This window comes from Perognathus longimembris, chromosome 1, assembly GCF_023159225.1.
Source record: "Perognathus longimembris pacificus isolate PPM17 chromosome 1, ASM2315922v1, whole genome shotgun sequence".
Lineage (NCBI taxonomy): Eukaryota > Metazoa > Chordata > Mammalia > Rodentia > Heteromyidae > Perognathus > Perognathus longimembris.
This window is the reverse complement of record NC_063161.1, coordinates 141,246,720-141,267,106: the sequence shown is the minus strand read 5'-3', so window position 1 is coordinate 141,267,106 and position 20,387 is coordinate 141,246,720. Positions and strand designations below refer to the sequence as shown.

Here is a 20,387-nt window from a genome sequence, read left to right as displayed (position 1 = left end):
CAAGTCAGCATTCAGCAGAGAGCACGGATACCTGGAGACCCCTCCCTCCTCTTCCCCTATCCTGGAATAAAGGCCTCACCTCTGAATGTGGCCACGCACAGAGCTGCACAGTCCGGTCTCTCCCAGCAACCCCACCCCCTCCTCACAGCGCACTCCAGCGACTCGGAACTACTCTCCTCTCTCCAAAGCCTGTGCCAGTATGAACCCTATCCTTCACACACCTGCTGTTCCCTCTGCCTGGATGGCTTTTCTGTGCCCTAATGAACTCTTACACATCCCTCAGGAGCCATCTCAAATGTTATCAGTAAAAGATTCCCTGTCATCTGTCCACTCTGGCTAGCTTTGGGGTGCCTGGTCTCTTGCTCCTATAGAAACTAATTATACCTTTTATTACTTTTATTTCTAGTGCCACGTATGTCCTAGTCTTAGAATTGTGTCTCATTTGCCTTCTTTATTCCAGCTCCCAAGGTCTCAATTGATAACAATACTTAGCACAAGTTTTACTAGGTAATGAATATTTAAATTCAATGAATAGTTAATCGAGGGAAAGGAGAGATGGCACACAAATTCGAAGTAGTACAAAAGGCAAAAATCAATGGATTTGGTTTTACAAATGTGACATTGTATGTGTGTGCGCATGTGTACACGTGCGTAGTGCACGTGCGTGCGCGTATGTGTGCCAGTCCTGGGGCTTGAACTCAGAGTCTATGCACCATCCCTGAGCTTTTGTGCTCAAGGCTAATCTCCACCATTTGAGCCACAGCTCCACTTCCAGCTTTTTGGTAGTTAATTGGAAAAACTCTTAAGGGCACATTTATACATCGATCAGCCTGAATCTTTCCAGTTCACATGGTAATTTTCCATTTTTAAAGCATCTGTGCATGAATAAATCTCACCTAATGCTCACAGCAACCCTGCAAGGTAAGACATTCTCTTTCCATTCTTCAGAGGCTCAAAGAGGTATAGCAACTTACCCAGGCCCGCCTAGCATCTATGTGGAAGAGTAAGAGTTGGGCTTCAGATATTCTTCCCATCAGGCTGGGAGGAGGAGGAGGAGGAAGAAGAGGAGGAGGCAGAAAGGGTGTTGAGCATCTGGCTGTGGCAAGTGCTCTCCACCTCCCACTATGTTTACCTGCCATTTCACCCTGTTCTGGTTCATTCTCCCTGGCTATTTTGTAGAACTGAGCCCAGGAGGACCTGCCCTGTTCAGCGAAGCTGCTGCCCATCTCAAGAAGCTGGAACTAGAGACAGTGAAGGCTGCTGGGCCGTGGCCTGCTCTACACATCAACATCAACAAGGTGCGGCCAGGCCTCAGCCTGGAGCCTGGGGGGGGGGTGCTCATGTCCAACCTATGATGCTCGCCTCCTACATTGTGTGTCTAGACAGTGCAGGAGGGATTTCTGTTGTCTTACTTGAACATTCCCTGCTCAAGTGCTATTAGGACAAGAGCACTCACCTTTCTGTTGGGTTAATGACAATGTTAAGCATTACCTAATGCATCACCTACCCCAGCATTGGTCTGCTTTTTCTTACTCTACTGGTTTTCAACCTTTCTTCCACATGGGCCATGACAACTGATTTTCAAGGAGTTTATCCAGCGTTTAACACAGTCTCAAGCTGTTTTGCAAGGAAATATAGCAGATTTGTGGCACAGAGCGCTCACAGGCTCAGTAGTGATGTGTGGTGGCCCTGACTACTAGTGGGACGCTGAGGGGGGCTGCTTGCCTGGGAGAAGGCAAACACAACAAGCCTGCAGGTTGTGTAGCAGGTCCCTGGAGTTCAAACTAAAACTTCCCTCCCTCACCCAAAGGGGTGAGAGTGCAGGTCAGGGTAGAGCCTGTGCTTGGGCCCTGGGTTGAATCATCAGCTTCACAACAAACAATAAAAGTCAAGTCAGATAGAGTGATGTGATTATCTGCCACACATGAGCAAAGCATGTTCCTTCGTGCTGATTTTGTGTCATTAATAATGATATCTTGACAACAGAGCTCTCTGGTTGCCATGACACCACCATTGGGGACCACTGGCTTGGATGGCTTTTAAAAATGTTATTTCCGCCCCCTCCCCCCAGCCTTAAGGGCCAAGCATATTCAGATTCTTCTAAGGTTTTGAAATTCTCCCGCTCTTAATTTATTAATGAAAAGGCCTTTTCACTACCCAGTTCTAAAGTGGTACTCAAAGTTATCATGTGAATTTTAAACTGCATCAGATTTCAAGCATGTAGAAATTCATAGCAATGATCATTTCTGTATCCCCAAATGACATTCTTGTTTATTTGGTGTGTGTGTGTGTGTGTGTGTATGTGTGTGTGTGTGTGTGTGTGTGTGTGTGTGTGTTTGCCAGTCCTGGGCCTTGAACTCAGGGTCTGAGCACTGTCTCTGGCTTCTTTTTGCTCAAGGCTAGCACTCTGCCACTTGAGCCACAGCGCCACTTCCGGCTTTCTCTATATATGTGGTGCTGGGGAATCAAACCTAGGGCTTCATGTATATGAGGCAAGCACTTTGCCACTAGGCCATATTCCCAGCCCCAAATGACATTCTTAAATGCCTCTTATATATAATATATATAATATATATAAATATATATAATATATATAATATAATATAATACTAACACCTGATTCTCATTCATTTGTATGGGGTTTTTGTTGTTGTTTGGATTATAGATATTTTGAGGCCAGGTATTACTACTTATATGAGACTGGCCTGGATACATATGAATACACAGTACTATGTAGTCCACAAATGGCCTCAGAATGCCAATTCTCCTGCCTCTGCTTCCCAAGTGCTGGGAGCACAGGTGTGCACTACCATACCTGGCTCATACTTGCATGTTTTAAAACCTGCATTTCCATAATGAATTGTGAAAACTTTTTTTCCATAGTTCAAACTGAATAAAAAAGATGGTCTTTTGAAAGACAGAAAGCATGATATTCTTGGGGCTTCCTCTGAGCAGAAATTGTGGTCTTATAATCTCCCACAAAGACACTTTTTTTTTCCAGTCCTGGGGCTTAAACTCTGGGCTTCTTTTTGCTCAAAGTGAGCACTGTACCACTTGAGCCATGGTGCCACTCCAGCTTTTTTGAGTGGTTTATTGGAGATAAAAGTCTCTTGGAGTTTCCTGCCAAGGCTGGTTTTGAACCGCAGTTCTCAAATTTCAGCCTTCTGAGTAGCTAGGATTATAGATGTAAGCCACTGGTACCCAGCTCAGAGATGCATTTTTAAAGGAAAAGAAAAAAACCACACAATGATACACATATTTTCCCAAACTTTAAACTGGCCTTTTCCTGACTCTATGCTTCAGAGCAGATCTCTCTTGCTCTGTCCAGATGAAATGCAACAGGTCAGCTTGAACCTTATGTCCCAAAGAGCTGTTTAGAATTACCCAAATTCTAGGAGGAAATCAGTGCTGAGTTGCCATTCTTTTCTTATTTTAGCAGCATTTTTTCTTTTTTTAAGTAGGTTTTCGGTCATTACTGTCAGCATAACCACATTCCCTTAAGCAACTGTCAAAACTCTCAAAGGAACTTTGTAACTAATTTAATTCCTGTATCCCAGCATATCTTTCCCCCAAATTAAACTCTAATTAAAAATTAACTCTTCATACATCAGTGAAAACATCCATCTTAGTGCTTAATATAACTGCATTTATTTACAAACACAAAATCAATTCTCCAAAACCTACACTGTAAACCTCCCCTTTCAAAATAAGTAAGACATAAATAAATTACCTATTCGCCTAAAGGGGAAAGCTAAGGGTAATGAATTCAGTTAAATGAGCTGGTTTTCCAAGTCCAGTTCCGCAGCTGAGGGCCAGTGCTCTCCACTTATCATAAGTATCTTCCTTCCTTCCTCTTTCCTTCCATTTTCCTTCCCTTCCTTTTTTCCCTTTCTCTCCATCCCTCCATGTCTCCTACCCTCTCTCCCCACTCCTCTCCCCACCCCTCCCTTGCCCTCCCTTTCCCTCCTCTCTTCTCCCTGTTTACCTTTGGTTTTGAAGTTGGCTAAGCAGGCACCACTTGAGGTACACCTTTAGCCCTTTTTGCTTCCTTATTTTAGATATGATTTCATACTTTTTACTTGGTTGGCCTTGGACTGTAATTTTTTCCCCATATATCCTGCATAGCTGGGATTACAAGCATATGCCCCCACACCTGGCTCTGTAATTTCTTTTTCTACTCAAAGCATCTAGCTTGACAGTGTCATTCATATCTTTTTTTTTCCTCATTTGAACATCCTAAAAATCATATAATGGGTCAGGCGCCAGTGGCTCACACTTGTAGTCATAGTTACTCAGGAAGCTGAGATCTGAAGATCACAGTTTGAAGCTAACCCAAGTAGTAAAGTCGTGAGACTGTTATCTCCAATCAACCACCAAAAAGCTGGAAATGGAGGTGTGGCTCAAGTGGTAAAGTGCCAGAATTGAGTGAAAAAGCTAAGAGTACAAGGCCCTCTCTTTAAGCCTCAGTGCTGGCACAAACACAAGGAAATCTAATGAAGAAAAAAACAGACAGAGAGGTTAGGGAAGCTGGCATGGTTCAGTTAATGTTAAGTTAGGCTGATTGGGTTCTAATTGAAGGCTGTGGCGTTAGAGTCAAGCAAAGTCACCATTCCTGGGTGAGCATCTCATGACTTCACACTGCTCTGCTTCCTTTTTCTCATCTACAAAATGGGGACACTACTCTTTTATAGTTGTTGTGTTTTTCTTTCCAGAGCTGAGGACCGAACTTGGGGCCTTGCGCTCGCCAGGCAGGCACTCTTCCGCTGAGCCAGATCCCCAGCCCCAGGACACTACTCTTATGGTTTTTCTTCAGATCACATAAAACTTTCACCTTTTACTAAAACACATATGATCATAGTAGCTACCTCCAAACCAGATGGAAAATGAGTCTATTCAATGACATGTGCCTATGAAATGGATAGTCAGAGCTACATGTGATAGCACACACCTGTAATTCCAGCCCCTGAAGGAGAGGGCAGAGGCAACAGGATCTCAGACTTGAGGCCGATTCCGAAAAAGGTAGCAAGACCCTACATATCTCAAAATAAAAAAATAGATGAAAGTGCTCAACTGTTGGAGTGCTTGCCTCACAAGAACAGAGCCCTGGGTTCAATCCCAAGTACTGAAAAATACACAATAAAATAATAATAACACCCTCCTAGTAATGTTAGCTCTTGGCATTACTTTTATCATCAGCATCTATTTTTTTTTTTGATGGTGCTAGAAGGGGAAAAAAATGAGGCTCAAATCCAGAGCTTCTATCCTGGCCTGTTTTCGTATTAAATGAAATTGCTGATCCAGGCTTGCTGTACCAAATGCTCTTCTCTATGTTCCGAGTCATTGTTGGAAAACTGTATTCTGTGTCTCCTTACCTTTATTAAATGATGCTCCACACTTCCTCTGTGGTTTTCATAAGATTCCCACAATGGGTACCAAGTTTCTGCTATCATGAATAACATTAATTTCAGAACTTAAAGAACTTAAGTACATTTTATTCTTGCTCTGGTTTCTTGTGGTTGACATGGCACAGTTGGTCTTGATGGTGCTGACATGACTCTACTTATGGCACTGAGGTTTGCACCCAGGACATTGTGCTTGTTAGGCAAATACCCTACCACTTGAGCCATATCCCCAGTCCATTTTGCATTGGCCATTTTCCAGAAAGGATCTTGTTTAATGTCTAGCCATCCTGAATTATGATCATCCTGTTTTTATTTCCCTGTGTTGTTGGGGTGACAGGTATGTGTCACCACACCCAGCCATTGGTTGAGATGGAGCTTCACAGACTTTTCTTTTTTGCTAAGGCTAGCCTTAAGCCATATCCTCCAATCTTTACCTCCCAAGTAGCTAGGATTATAGGCTTGAGCCTCTGTGCCTAGCCTGAAATGACTTCTAGGATCATATGCTCTCATGCCTTTCTATCTCTTCTGAAAATAACTGCCTCACATAATAGTCTTCAGTAGGTATTGATTGGAAGCATACTTGGCTTCAAATACTGTGTTGCACTGGGATACATAATAGCCTTGATAGGTATGATGAGCAATAAGAAATTATTTCCCAGAAGTGGTGTGTGTACCATTAAAGATTATTTCAGGCTGTACACACAGATGAGTACTTTTTATTTTAATAGTTATATAAATACCACTGTGCCTATTATAATAAATATAATAGCTATAAAGTCTATGATTTCAAAGGTATTATTTTTCTTTGAACATGATCAGATACTATGTAGTCTTATGGTAATCCTCTTCTGCCAAGTCACATGAATTTGACGCATGGGGAGTTGACAACAATAGCAAAGGTAATCTAAATTCCAGAAATCCAAAACTGCCTACACTAATGTAACATAGGGGCTCCGGGAGTGTTGTGTGCCTCGGGGGTAGACCAGTGCTTACATATAACAGAGCCCTGGGTTTGCATCAGAACCAAGAAGAAGCTGGGCACTGGTGGCTCACACTTGTAATCCTAGCTACTCAGGAGGCTGAGATCTGAGGATCATAGTTTGAAGCCAGCCTGGGCAGCAAAGTCTGTGAGACTCTTATCTCAATTAACCACCAGAAAGCTGAAAGTGGCACTGTGGCTCAAAGTGGTAGAGCACTAGCCTTGAGCAAAAAGAGCTCAGGGATAGCACCCAGGTCCTGAGTTCAAGCCTCACCACTGACCAAAAAAAGAAACACGAAAGTTCCGATATAAATTCCTTGTTGAGAATCATAGTTTTCAGCAAGATTAATTATAAAAATATCAACAAGTACTTTGCACTTTCCCCCTTGACCCTACAAATCACACAATTGTGTCTATGCCAGAAATCACAGTTATGGGAAATATAGCACTGGACTAGACGTAGGGAAGTTGAGTCCTGGTCCATGACTCTGGACAAGCCCTTTTTCCTCTTGAATCTTCAATCATACTCCTGACAGATCCTCTCACTACCTCACAAGAGAATCAGAATACTTTCCCTAGTAAAACAAGGACACAAACGCAGTTGCTAGGGACCGGAGAGAGCTTAAGCTGTCTGGAGGAGCCAGTCCCTTCCCGCTAGCACCCCCTACTGGCAGAGCAGAAATGAATCAGCTTGTTTGCAGGTCCAGTTCCACAATGTAGAAAGGTGAGTTTGAAAAGGAAAGATGATAATTGAACAATTGCCCTTACCTAGAAACATAGTTCTGTGTCATTTGAAGTTGAAATTGTTGGGAAATTTGTATGCGCATCTTTTCTTCTCTTTATAAACTGTCACCCCATATTTTTATCTCAGGCTGAAGAGAAGAAAGTTTCTGAGAAGACCCTGCAGTCCCCACTGCTGCCTTCCCCAGTGGCTGAGCATGTTAAGTGCAACATCTTGAAGGCACAGTTGGAGAATGCTTCCCGGGTGAATGCTCAGGTATGCAGCCGTGCATTGGTTTGCTTTCACATCACAGGATTTCCTCGATGGCACAGAGACAACTGTCACATGGTGTTTGAATAATTCAGATCCTTCCAGAACAGACTATGAGAAACAAGAAAAAAAAAAACCTTACAAAAGCAGAAAAAAAAAGCTGGCCACTGGTGGCTCACACCTGTCATCCCAGCTACTCAGGAGACTCAGATCTGAGGGGCAAGGTTCAAAGCCAGCCTGAGCAGGAAAGTCCATGAGACTCTTATCTCCAAGTATTAAAAAGCCAGAAGAGTTGTGGCTAAAGTGGTTAGTACTAGCCTTGAGCTCAAAAGCTCAGGGACAGTGCCCAGGCCCTGAGTTCAAGCCCCAGGACTGGCTCAAAAACACAAACCAGCTAGAAACAGGAAGCAGTAAGGTCTAAAATACAATCTTGAAAATCAGATGGCCAGAGTTTGAGTTGATCTACCATTTTCAGCCCTGTCATCTTAAGCTTGCTTATTGATTTTCCTGAGCCTCCATTTCCCCCTATGTAAAGTTAGAGATTACAGTACCTACCCTTAGGTGACTGTAAAGATTAAATGGGACAACCATGTAGAATAACAGGCACAGTACCTGTGCTTGATGTGGAGATATTGTCAATCACAAATGAAGTTGTTGGGGTACTGCTTGCATGTAACTATTGTTGTTACTAGGACTTGAATTTGGGGCCTCACACTCACAGCTCTACTACCTGAGTTATGCCTCCAACCTGGCTTTTTGCTAGTTAAGTACAGAGTCTCTCCGACTTTTCTTCTCAAGCCAACTTTGAACCACAATCCTCTGGCTCTCATCCTCTTGAGTAGTTAAGTATGAGCCCCTGGAGCATAGCCCAGAAACTCTTTGTATAAAATGGTCAGGATGATTTCTCATCTCACACTCAACTAGATCAGAGGGACAATTGACTTAATTCTACCATCATTGTTTTTAAAATATCTCATTTTATATTCTCACAGAACAAATTAAAGTGTCATACACTTCATAGTTTACCAGGCTGCTATTATCAATGTAAGTGGTGGACGCTTGCGTCTGCTCTAGTGAAGAAGCACAGTATGTCAGAAATCCTGCCTTTTGTAAAGAAAAGAAAATGTCCTGGCCAAGCAAATAAACTCAGAATGGCCTAAAGGCAGGGAAGGAAGAGAGAGTAAGAAGTGAGGTCAGCGATTTCAGAGCAGTGTTATTGGGAGCACTATCACCAGTCATTCTGGAAATGCCACTCACCAAACCCGCTAAAATGGTCCAAATGCACATGAGCACTCTCAAGGCTCTGAGAAGTCATGCATCAAAAAACTTCATTTTGGGCTGGGGATATAGCCTAGTGGCAAGAGTGCCTGCCTCGGATACACGAGGCCCTAGGTTCGATTCCCCAGCACCACATATACAGAAAACGGCCAGAAGCGGCGCTGTGGCTCAAGTGGCAGAGTGCTAGCCTTGAGCAGGAAGAAGCCAGGGACAGCACTCAGGCCCTGAGTCCAAGGCCCAGGACTGGCCAAAAAAAAAAAAAAAAAAAAAAAAAAAACAACTTCATTTTGCTTTCTTTCATACTAATGGTCAAAGAGCACTTTGTGAAACAGCTCCCACTGTCATCTGCAGAATTAGTGTGTCTGGGAACACAGGAACCTGCTTTGGGGAATCCCAGGGTCACATGCTTTGAAGAGCTGTGTGGAAAGGCATGGGTGCACAGCCAGACAATCCACCCAGGGCTTATGTGTCAATCCCCTATGGGCATCAGTGCAGGAGAAGGGTATTAGGAAAGGAAGCAGAAGCCCACAATCCAAAAGTACAATCTGGCTCAAAAAAAAAAAAAATCAGTCAGGGGGCAGAACTGGATTCCTCTGTGGACAAGTGTGACCGGCTAACCGCAGTGCACTCCGTGTTGGTGTCTTTGAAAGCATCGCCCCATGTGTACTCAGAACAAAAGCCAACCTCTACAAGTTGTAATGAGTAGCCAGGACTGGGGGCTGCTTTATCTCTCACCCATCACCAGTGTGGGGTACTCTACTGGCCTGGCTGGCTGAAGAGATATCTCCTTTTCCACTTCCATTCCTGGGGATTCACCAAAGGGAGGGAGACCAGACTTCTATCCAAATCCAAAGAAGAAATTCCTCTTAGGTTTGCTGTGCTGATGTGAAAGATGGATTCCAAATGCTTCTCTGTAGATTGTGTGGGCTATGTGAGCACCGAGCTCATTATGATTCCTGGTCTCAACCCTGAGGCTTGGCCTTTCCCACACCATCCTTTCTCATTCAGACAGCAGGCGCTCAATGCAAGTATGAATACAAGAATTGAATGCATCTAAGTCATCGTATCTGAATCCCCATAGTGAGAAATGACTCAAGAAAAGGTTTTTCTGTTCTTTTATATAAGTACCAGAACAAGTTGGCTTCTTGGTTCATTACCTTTTGGGTCCACCTTTACTAGTCTATAACTCTTTGAATGTAGGAAATGTGAAAAAAGAAATTTAAAAAATATTCGGTTTTGACTAACCTGAATGCTTTCTTTAACAGATTGGAAAAGAGGAACCAACGTTCATAAATATCAGTAAGAAATCCAGTCTTCAGGATGCTAACGTGAGGTCCGTTGCTTCTGGTTTGAATGGGCATGCGATACTCTGTGTTGTCAATAGTATCCTGGGAACACTGTTCACATGACAGCTGGTAGATAAAATCAGAGAGGAAAATTAAACTGAGAGTATGAGCTCCCCCGACTACCACCACGGTAGTCTAGTAGCACCTTCAGGGGCTCTGTGTTAGTTACTTTTCTCACTGCTGTAACAAGCTACCTGATGGAAACAACCTAGAGAAGTAAATATCCATTTTAGTTCTTAGATTCACATTTTGGCCTGTAGTCCTTGGATCCTCTGAGTCTGGACATCAGGGCAGTGGGAGGATGTGAAAGAGGCTCTTCTCCTCATGGTCGACAGGAAGCAGGGAGCAAGGAAGGCTCTCAAGACCAGCTGTCACCTTCAAAGACACACCCCTTAGAGACCTACTTTCTCCAGCAAGGTCCCACCTCCTAAACTTGGTAGAACCTCCCCAAATAACATTACAGCTGGGACCAAACCTGCAACAAATGAGCCTTGAGGGGTGAGGGGGAGAGTTTCATGACCAAACTGTAACAGGCCCCCTCGGATACTTTCCTCAAATGGGCCCAAAGACTACTACACTAATCTCTCATTCAAAACACAGACTTTTCTTTTTGTTTGTTTGTTTGGCAATACTGAGGATTAAACCCAGTCCTTCTCATGTGCTAGACAACTGCTCTACCACCAAGTCACATCCCCACCCATAAAATTAGACTCCTGAGTTCTATTTGATCCTTCAGATTGTGTGTGTGTGTGTGTAGTGGGAAACAAAAATCAGTATATCAAGTGATGGAGAATTCCCTAGGGAATTCTTAGACTTGTTGCCCAAAATAAAGCTTAACATTTTCTGTATTATTTTAAAATTCCAGATCAATATTGTTGATATAGATTTGTCTTCTTCCAGGGACATGTACACTCTCCTGGAATTTTCAAAGGCTTAATGTGGGTTAGGGTGCTCATTGATAGTAATTTGCCAAGCATGTGCAAGACCCTGGATTGAATCTCTAGCATACAAACAAACAACATATTAAATCATCTCTGCCCACCTTACCTTGTTTTCTAATCTTAGTAAATGGTATCATTACCTTCTTACCCAATCTTGAAATCAGAAAGTCCTTGATTCCTCCAGCCTCATCCCCTCACCTAACAGGTCTTCTGTTCATCAATTTTACTTCTGTGCTCTCCCCAACTCCCATCTTTGCTTCAGGACCTGAATTACTACTGTAACAGTTCACCATGCTCTCATCATTCTCTGAAAACCTTTCTAATATGCCAAGTCTCATTTTGCCACTCCCCTGCCTCAATCCTTTAGAGATGGCCATTGATTTCCATTGAATGCAAACTCCTCAGCCTGAGGCGCCTCATGACCTGACCCTGCTTTTCCTCCAGCCTCATCCCTTGCTTTCTACTGGGATCTCCCTTCTCAGCAATCTGGTACCCATGTTCATCCAGGTCTCTACTCTGTCCCCCACTTTTGTGGCTCCCTCCATTAAGCTGAGAAAAGCTTTTTACAGGTAAACAGCCATTGCACCCAGGCAAGATGATGTGTCTCCTAGGAGACAGTCTTTCAAGAAATGTTACTCAGTTATTCTAAGGTCTCAGCCTGAGGAAAGCATGAAGATATCAGAGCTTGGTTCCCACTCCTTATTTGCTCTTCCTATATTCACCAGTAATTTATTTGGTACTAACCACATACTTATCACATAATTACATACTGAATAGAAGAGAAAATGGAGCCTCAGAGGTGTTAATTGACTTGTAAGGGCTTCAACTTGTTTTGATGCCCCTTTGCAGCTAAAAGGTAATTACAAATTAAAAAATGAAATCAGTTATGATCACTACAGAAATATATTAAAGCTTTTCCTTAAAATCATTGTTCTGAGTAAGACATATCCACTCTCTGGCATAAATGGTTCATGAAAGAATGGAACTTAATTTTTAATACATACATGTGTACATAAAATGCAAATGTTTTAGAACAAATTTTAAAGGTCTTTTGACTGTTTTTTGCATCAAATATATGTTATTCATTTTATTTTTTTACAGGCACTGAGGCTTAACATTAGGGCCTTACACTCTCATTTAATTTATTGTGCAAGGCTGGTATTCTACCACTTGGGCAGCACCTTCACTTCTAGCTTTTTGCTAGTTAATTGGGGATAATAGTCTCAAATTTGTCTGCCTTATCTGGCTTCCAACTGTGATCCTTAGATCTCAGTCTCCTGAGTAACTAGAATTACAGGTGTGAGCCATTGGTAACTGGCTAGAGTTATTCTTTTTTCCTTCCTTCCTTCCTTCCTTCCTTCCTTCCTTCCTTCCTTCCTTCCTTCCTTCCTTCCTTCCTTCCTTTCTTCCTTCCTCTTTTCCTTTCTTCTTTTCTTTTCTTTTTGTTTCTTCTCTGTGTATATGCCAGTACTGGGGCTTGAACTCAAGGTCTAGATGCTATCCTTTAGCTTTTTCTGCTCTAGGCTTGAACTTGTTTTACCACTTGGGCCATAGCTCCACTTCTGACTTTTGGTGGTTAACTGGAGATAAGAATCTCAAAGCTGGCTCAGCCCAAGCTGGCCGCAAACTCTGATTCTCATATCTCAGCCTTCTGAATAGCTGGGATTATAGGCCTGAGCCACCAGTGCTCATCCAGTTCTTTTTTTTTTTTTAATAAGTATTCTGTACTAGATTTAGACTAGTATAGCTAGAGATTATTGGTTAGTAAAATTGAATTACCCATAGGTTCCTCATCATTTGAAACTTGGTTATGAACCAAACTCTTGCATGAGGATGATTGGGCTGATGGTTGGGACAGGGCAGTTTTGTTTGGTAACCCAATTATATTTAGTTCCCAACTTGCTATATTTTCTTCCCTATGATTTTTTTAGGGATTTTTTTTGGGGGGGCTTGGGATAAATAATTACAGAAGTTGGAAGGAAATTGATTTCTTGTTATTAAGGTATAAATTAGCTGAGGAAGTCTTCATGGTCAAAATAAGATCATAAACCTTTTTCTGTTGGTGTTGCTCTCTTTCCCACTCCCCCCGGCATGTCTCTAGAAGTCCTATCCCAATACGTGTGGAAACGGCCCAACCAGCTGTGGAAAAACCAGAAATCAAGCCTCCCCGTGTGAGGAAGTTAACAAGACAATATAGTTTGTGAGTTCTGTACTTCAAGTTTTTTCATTATAACAACTGTTAAGATGCTAAATGATTGGGTATAAATGATTCTGAGCCCTTCAGGTAAGTTCTCAGAGGGCATCTCCCAAATTCCAATTTAGGTCACAATGGGACCATACCTTTTTCCTTAAAAATATTACATAGTTGGGTTATTATTGATTTCAGTGTGACAAACAGCTCTCAAACACTCACTATCGTTGGGGGTTGGGAGTCTGGGTAGCTTAGCTGGGTTTTCAGTGTCCTGATCACTCATAAGACTGTATTAAAGGAATCCTAGAGGACTCTGGTCTCAACTGAAGGATCATTTGTGCAAATGCTATTAGAACCTAATTTCTTTTTTCCCCTCTAATATATTGTTATTATCCTTAAATAGTTGTAAAAGGAGTTGGTGTTTTCCCTGTTTTTGTTTTTGTTATTTTTTTTTGTCACTTAGGGTTTCTCTGTCAGAGAAAGTACATGAGGAGAGTCAGAGAGAATGGCCACAAGACAAAAGGCATAGTCTTGTGTCAATTACTGAAATGGCATCCTGCATACACAACATCTTGCCATGTTCTGTTCATTAGGAACATGTCAGTAGGTGTAGCTCACACTCAAAGGGAGACAGTGCATGGGAACATGGCTACTAGGAAAGGGATCACTGGAAACCTTACAGAAGCTACTTCTCACACATAATAACAAGGAATCATGGTTGGTCACTAAGGTATCTGTGATACCAGTGGAAGGAGCCATATCCCACCAGGGCCCATCCATTCTGTTCATCTTAGCTTAACATAAGTCTCTTAGCTACAGTGTTCACTAGACTGTTCCAGGAAATGTCAGCAGATAGTAAAATGATGTTGACAATTCCCATCCAGGGAGTCACAGTGTATTGGAGGTAAAGTCATTACAATCCAAAATAAATAGTAAGTGCTATAGTAAGGGAGAGTGGTGGTGTTAGTTATGGTTGGCTCAGGCACTGTGCCTAGATGTGTAGTTGGTCAGAGAACTACAGGGAGCTGTCAGTAAATAATGGAAAGCATAGAGACCGTGGAGTTAGGAAGCCTCCTGTTAGAGCCTAGATTCATTTACTGTGGTACACACTTGAGAAATTTACATTCGAGACTGCTCTTTCTATTTCTGTAAAGTGGGTCAGCTACCCCTGAGGATTTTTGTGAAGGTTAGCATTTGGCAATGTGAAGAAAGCCCCTAGCATGGGGCCTGGCTACAAGATGTGCTCCCCTAGAGCCTGCAAGCTTCTGAGAAAAGGTAGAGAGTACAGAGATTCCCCAAGGTACAAAGTATAGGAAGGGGAGTGTAATATCCAATGCAGTCCTCAAATATCCATCTCAGATCTGCCATTTGTACCTTACAAAAGAGAAAGAGGTGCACAGTTAGAGGAATCTGGGGGCAGACACATCCCATCTTGTTAGCCTTAGTAGAAACTTTTGTTGTGTTGAAAGTCTATTTCCTAGGAAAGTCAAAATGAATAGGACTCAAATAATTAACTGTCTTAATGCCCTCTGGAGGACAAATTAAACCACAAAACTCTGCTTCCCCAAGGACAAAGGCTGGCAGGATTTGCCTTTCCTTTTACATTTGGAAACTCAAAACGTTTTATTATCACCCATTTGGGATATGTAATTATGTTTGAAATAATGACTGACTGATCAGTGGTCTGGAAGGAAAGAAAATTTCACTTGCTCACCAAATTGATTATTTTAATTAAACCCTTTTCAAACAACTAACCTAAATGTGTATTTCTTAACATCGCCCAAAATATTCTGCTTTGAAAATCAAAGAATGGCAGCAGTGCCCTATTCATAAAACATAGCAAGATTAATGGATGGAATTTTCCCAATGTTAATTTTTGCCCCAAGAATACTTCTTGAATCCTTGACACTGATTACTGTTCATTTATTTATCTCTTATAAATATTGATGACATTGATTAAAAACTTAGTCAAGAACATAGAAAACTCAGCTTTCTGGTTTTATGGAACTGTTTGTTGAATCATTATTTTTGTGATAGAGATGCATGTTTTACTGTATTCCTAGTTCCTATGCCTGTGTTCTGTGTATTTAGATTTCAGTTGCTCTATAAAGAGCAACATTCAGGTGCACTGGAAAAGTTTGTCCACCCAATTCCTTTAAGAATGTAAAGAAAAATATTCATCATGTTCTTTCCTAGAAATCTAACAGGGAGGGAAAAAAGGAGTGGTGACTGTGAATAGAGATCAGAGGGAGAAGCAAAGGAATGCTACAGAGTTTGAGGCAAGAAAAATATCTCTTCGATATTGATAACTAGTATACTTAGAAAATGGTGAGCAAGCCAGGTATGGTGGTACATGCCTATAGCCCTAGCTACTTCAGAGGCTGAGGTAGTAAGACCACTTGAGTTTGAGACCAGTCTGTGCAACATAATGAAACTTTGAAAAAGAAATTGATGAACTGCTTGATCATTTTCCAAAAATATAATCTTACTGTGCATTTAAATACAGAAGGGCTGGAGGCATGGTAGAATATTAGAGTGCTTACAAACACTAGGTACTGGGTTTAAAAATAATAATAATTTAATAGGCAAAATAGAAAATTTCAACAAGCAAAGTAACCAACTCCTCAGAATCATACCATCAAAAACAACCAGTTGGACCATGTGCCTCTGGATCATGCCTGTAAGCCTAGCTACTTAGGAGGCTGAGATCTGAGGATCGCAGTTTGAAGCTAGCCTTGGCAGGTAAGTCCATGAGACTCTTATCTCCAACTAACCACAGAAAAAGCCAGTAGTGGCACTGTGGCACAAGTGGTAGAGCAATAGCCTTGAGCAAAAGAACTCAGAGACAGTGCCCAGGCCTAGAATTTGAGCTCCAGGACCAGCAAAAACATAAATAAAAAACAGTTGGGGACATTGGAACCATGTACACTGGTATTAGAACTAGGAAATAGAAAGGGAATACCAAAATCGAGAGACACAGGGTAAAAAAAGACAAACGACTACAAAAGCAATACTTGCAAAACTGTTTGGTATAAATGAACTGAACAACTCATGGGAGGGGGAGGGGAAATGGGAAGGGGGGAGGGGAGAATGAGGGAGGAGGTAACAAACAGTAAAAGAAATGTATCCAATGCCTAATGTATGAAAGTGTAACCTCTCTGTACCTCAGTTGGACAATAAAAATTTGGAAAAAACAAACAAACAGTTGGGGCTGGGGCTCAGTAGTGAAGTCTGGGTAGCATTCACAAGGCCCTGTACAGGAACTCTGTTGTCCTCTTGGATGAAACATGTAGACAGAGATTCATTTCCCCCAATATTAATGTGTGATGCAAAGTATAAGCAACCAGGGAAGTTAATTTGGGCAACTATAACCTTAATGTCCAGAGTTTTTATTGGACATTGGTCCTAAAGGCATGGAGTCCACACAACTGACTTAAACTACTCAGTTTCTAGCACTGCCTTCCAGAATTCAGACTTATAGAGTATGACCCCAAACCTCAGGCATATAAAATCAAGTGTTTCACTGTAAGTCACGTTGATAGCATAAAGTATGCGGCATGGCTAAGGTCTCAGGTGCCCAAGGATTCTCTTCCTTAGGCAAGCTATTCCAAACCCCAATGGTTATCTCCCACAAGCTCAATAATGCTTGTGGTTCCTTTCCAACATACTGGCTTTGAACACCCAAGTTCTGCTAAATGATTCCTTTACTATGCAGGCAACCATCTGGTTGGACTTAGGGGTCCAGAGATTTGTTTAAGTTTCTAGAAGTTTGAGAATATACTATCCATGCTAAGGATGAGCAATGTCACAGAGCTCAAAAGCAAAATTTCCCAGCTCCTTTCTTGTAACCAGTTTAACAGAGCAGTCGGTGGCTCAGAGCAGTGGGTTCTTAAAAGCCTTGTATTTGCTGGCCTCAGGCAAGCCACTCAGAATACTATCCCTTGATTCGATGGTCCCTTGAAACATTGAACATAGAACTACCGTATAACTCAGCAACTTTACTCCTAGGTGAAAAGCCAGTCCAAAGGAATTGAGAGCAGGGAATCAAACAAATATCCGGGGCTGGGAATAAGGCCTAGTGGCAAGAGTGCTTGCCTCATATACATGAAGCCCTGGGTTCAATTCCCCAGCACCACATATACAGAAAATGGCCAGAAGTGGTGCTGTGGCTCAAGTGGCAGAGTGCCAGCCTTGAGCAAAAAGAAGCCAGGGACAGTGCTCAGGCCCTGAGTCCAAGGCCCAGGACTGGCAAAAAACAAACAAACGAACAAACAAAACAAATATCTGTACATCCATGCTTAGAGTAGCATTGTTGCAAGATCCAAAAGGTAGAAATGACTGAGTTCTGTCCATACAAATGGATAAGAATGTGGAATATCTATACAGTAGAGTATTTTTCACCATAAGGAATGAAATTGTGATATAAACCACATATTGGACCTTGAAAACATCTCGGTAGGAAAAATAATCCCGACCCCAAAGGACATATATTGTATTATTCCATTTATGTCAGGTACCTAGAACAAGCAAATTCATCAAGACAGAAAGGATAGCAGCCATTACCAGAGGTATGGGGAGGTGATCGTGGGGCACCATTGTTTAATAGCTATACAGAGTTGCTATCGGTGGATGAAGAGGTTTGGGGGAATAGTGACTATATTTGCACAACTTTGAGAATGTATTTAGTGCTACTAATTGCTTACTTATAAATGGTTAAAGCAGTTAAAATAATAAATATTGTGATATATATTTTGCTACAATACACACACTCATACACACATACACACACACACACACACACACACACACACACACACACACACAGAGAGGCAAGTAACCAAAACTCCAGCCCACCTGTGCTTTGATAAAAGTCATTGTATTTGATCATGTGAGCTAGACATTTTGGGACATTGATTCGGGGAGCCTCAACCCTCACGGTGGCCTCCCATCCCTCCCCAGCCTCCCTGAGCTCCCCACCGCCTGTGTATTATTGTAATGAGCAGAGCTTCATGTGCTTTTAGTAACCGCAGTGATGAAGACGACCTCCCTCCAGACCTGGCCGAGGCTGTAGGAGCCACAACCACAAATACCACGACTGCCGCCACTCAAGTCTCAGTGCCGCTGGCGTCCCCCAAGGTCCCGAAAGTCACCTCACCTCAGAAGTCAGAAGGCAAGAGTCCACTGTCCCCGGGGGCCAAGGTATGGGAAAGAGCCAATGCTGAGATTTCAGTGTCCTTGAGTCGCCCTGGATGTGTACACTTAAGTTATATGTAGCCAATGGTGAGCACTCATTTAAAAACAGAGGGGCATGCTGGGCTCAGTGACTCCAGCCTATAACCTTCAACTACTTGGGAGGTGAAGATGGGAAATCATGGTTTGAGGCCAGCCTAGGCATGAAAGTTTGCAAGACCCTTGTTTTAACAGGGGGGGGAAAAAAAAAACAAACCTTGATGTGGTGGCTTGTGCCTGTCATCCCAGCCACAGTGGGAAGTATAAAATTGTAGAACTGTGGTCCAGGCTGGCCTGGGCAAAAAGAGAGATCCTATCTCAAAGATAACTAGAGCAGAAAGGGCTGGAGGCATGATTATGGTAGAGTGCCTGCCTACCAAAAAAGAAACTCTGAGTTCAAACCATAGGCCTCCCCCGCCAAAAAACAAAACAAAACAAAACCACAGAACATCTTTTTATACGTTGTGACTCTAAAATATAAGCCAATCATTCTAAGAGACACAGTATGCTAAAAAAACAACAACTGTACATTGTCTCTTAGGAACAATTTAAAGAATTCTTGAAGGCAATTTTTATTTAAAATGTTATCCTACATAAACTATCCCTGACTGTATGGTAGACAATTTGAAGAAATAGAAACATAGAAATGATCCCATTACATGTCTTACATCGGATAAGCTATGCTGATAGTCTGAAAATGGGAAATTTCACTCTATTTGTCCAGTTTCAAATTTCAAGACATTACCAGCGATGTGAAGGACAGTGACAAAGGTCTTTCACAGGACATTTCTCTGAGTGACTCTAGCTATGGCCATTCTTTGACAGTTGGTCCAAATATGGTCAGCCCTATTACTGCCCACATGAATGCTGTCATGGTAGCTTTGGCCTATGGAACCCACATGAAGAAAGATGTGGGGCTGGGAATACAGCCTAGTGGCAAGAGTGCTTGCCTCCTATACATGAAACCCTGGGTTCAATACCTCAGCACCACAGATATAGAAAAGGCCAGAAGGGCGCTGTGGCTCAAGTGGCAGAGTGCTGGCCTTAAGCAAAAAGAAGCCAGGACAGTGCTCAGGCCCTGAGTTCAAGCCCAAGGACTGGCAAAAAAAAAAAAAAAAGATATGGGACAAGAAGTCCAAAGTCAAGTCCACTACCAGCCCTCTAGGCATCTCCATTCATTACCCAGAAAGTACAATCACTTTCACAGCCCTTACTTCTCCAAGCCTCGGCTTTCTTTTCCTAAAAATGAGATCTGTCACCTTGCCCAGCTTAGTGGCTGGTGTGAGCTCCCACGAATGTTCCAGTGATTAGGCAAACCAGGTGCCTGAGGTTTCTATAGCTTCTGCGCTCACAACATCAAAGAGCAATGGACCAGACCACAGCCTGTGTGACCAAGACCAGTCTTTCCCAATCCCTAGCACAGAACAATGTGGCTGGATGCCTCAGCTAGTAGCTGGCCCAGACTGAGGCTCTGCTGTTCTGTAGCTCATCTCCTGGCACCTTAAATTTAATTCTCCCGAGCTGTGGTTAGTCCTCTCACAGCTTCCAACATGGTGTAGACATGGGCTCCTGTCATATTTTCCACAGCTGATTAAATCCAGGCTGAAGTATGGACAAACAGAAGGAGTGGTGGTAGTGCACAGCATCCTCTCAGAGGCTACAGGGCGCCCTCTCCTGGCCATCTCTCTCCCTAAGGCCTTGCTGTGTGAAGTTGACAGACTGAGATTTTATACCTTCCTCAAAGGGCTTCAACCCATACAGCAAAATGATTTCTAAACCCAAGAAACACCAACCTTAGAGATGCCTCGCAACCACTAGGAGCATCTTCCCAGTTATTGCATAGATCAGTCTAGTCCCTGGGGTCAACTGATCCTCCTGACACAGTCTTTATTCTCTCTTCATTATTTACTTATTTTCTGCTGGTACTAGGATTTGAACTCAGCACTTCGTGCTCAAAAAAGGGCTTGCTTGCTCATGGCGGATGCTCTACTACTTGAGTCACGCCTCCAGCCCAGCATTTTACTGGTTAA

At 42.5% G+C, this 20,387-nt stretch overlaps 1 protein-coding gene across 3 annotated transcripts in view; it reads left to right on the top strand.

Annotated features, from left to right (window-relative positions):
- Epb41l4b (erythrocyte membrane protein band 4.1 like 4B) overlaps window positions 1-20,387 on the top strand; it is a 136,779-nt gene that overhangs the window by 96,590 nt on the left and 19,802 nt on the right. For 2 of the 3 annotated variants that reach the window (XM_048338720.1, XM_048338734.1), the window contains exons 17-21: window positions 1,180-1,298; window positions 7,253-7,378; window positions 9,916-9,983; window positions 13,039-13,137; window positions 18,159-18,327. In XM_048338720.1, coding sequence (XP_048194677.1) covers window positions 1,180-1,298; window positions 7,253-7,378; window positions 9,916-9,983; window positions 13,039-13,137; window positions 18,159-18,327 — 581 coding nt within the window. Of the gene's footprint in view, window positions 1-1,179; window positions 1,299-7,252; window positions 7,379-9,915; window positions 9,984-13,038; window positions 13,138-18,149; window positions 18,328-20,387 lie in introns of all 3 variants that reach the window. The other variant, XM_048338711.1, reaches the window with a different exon arrangement.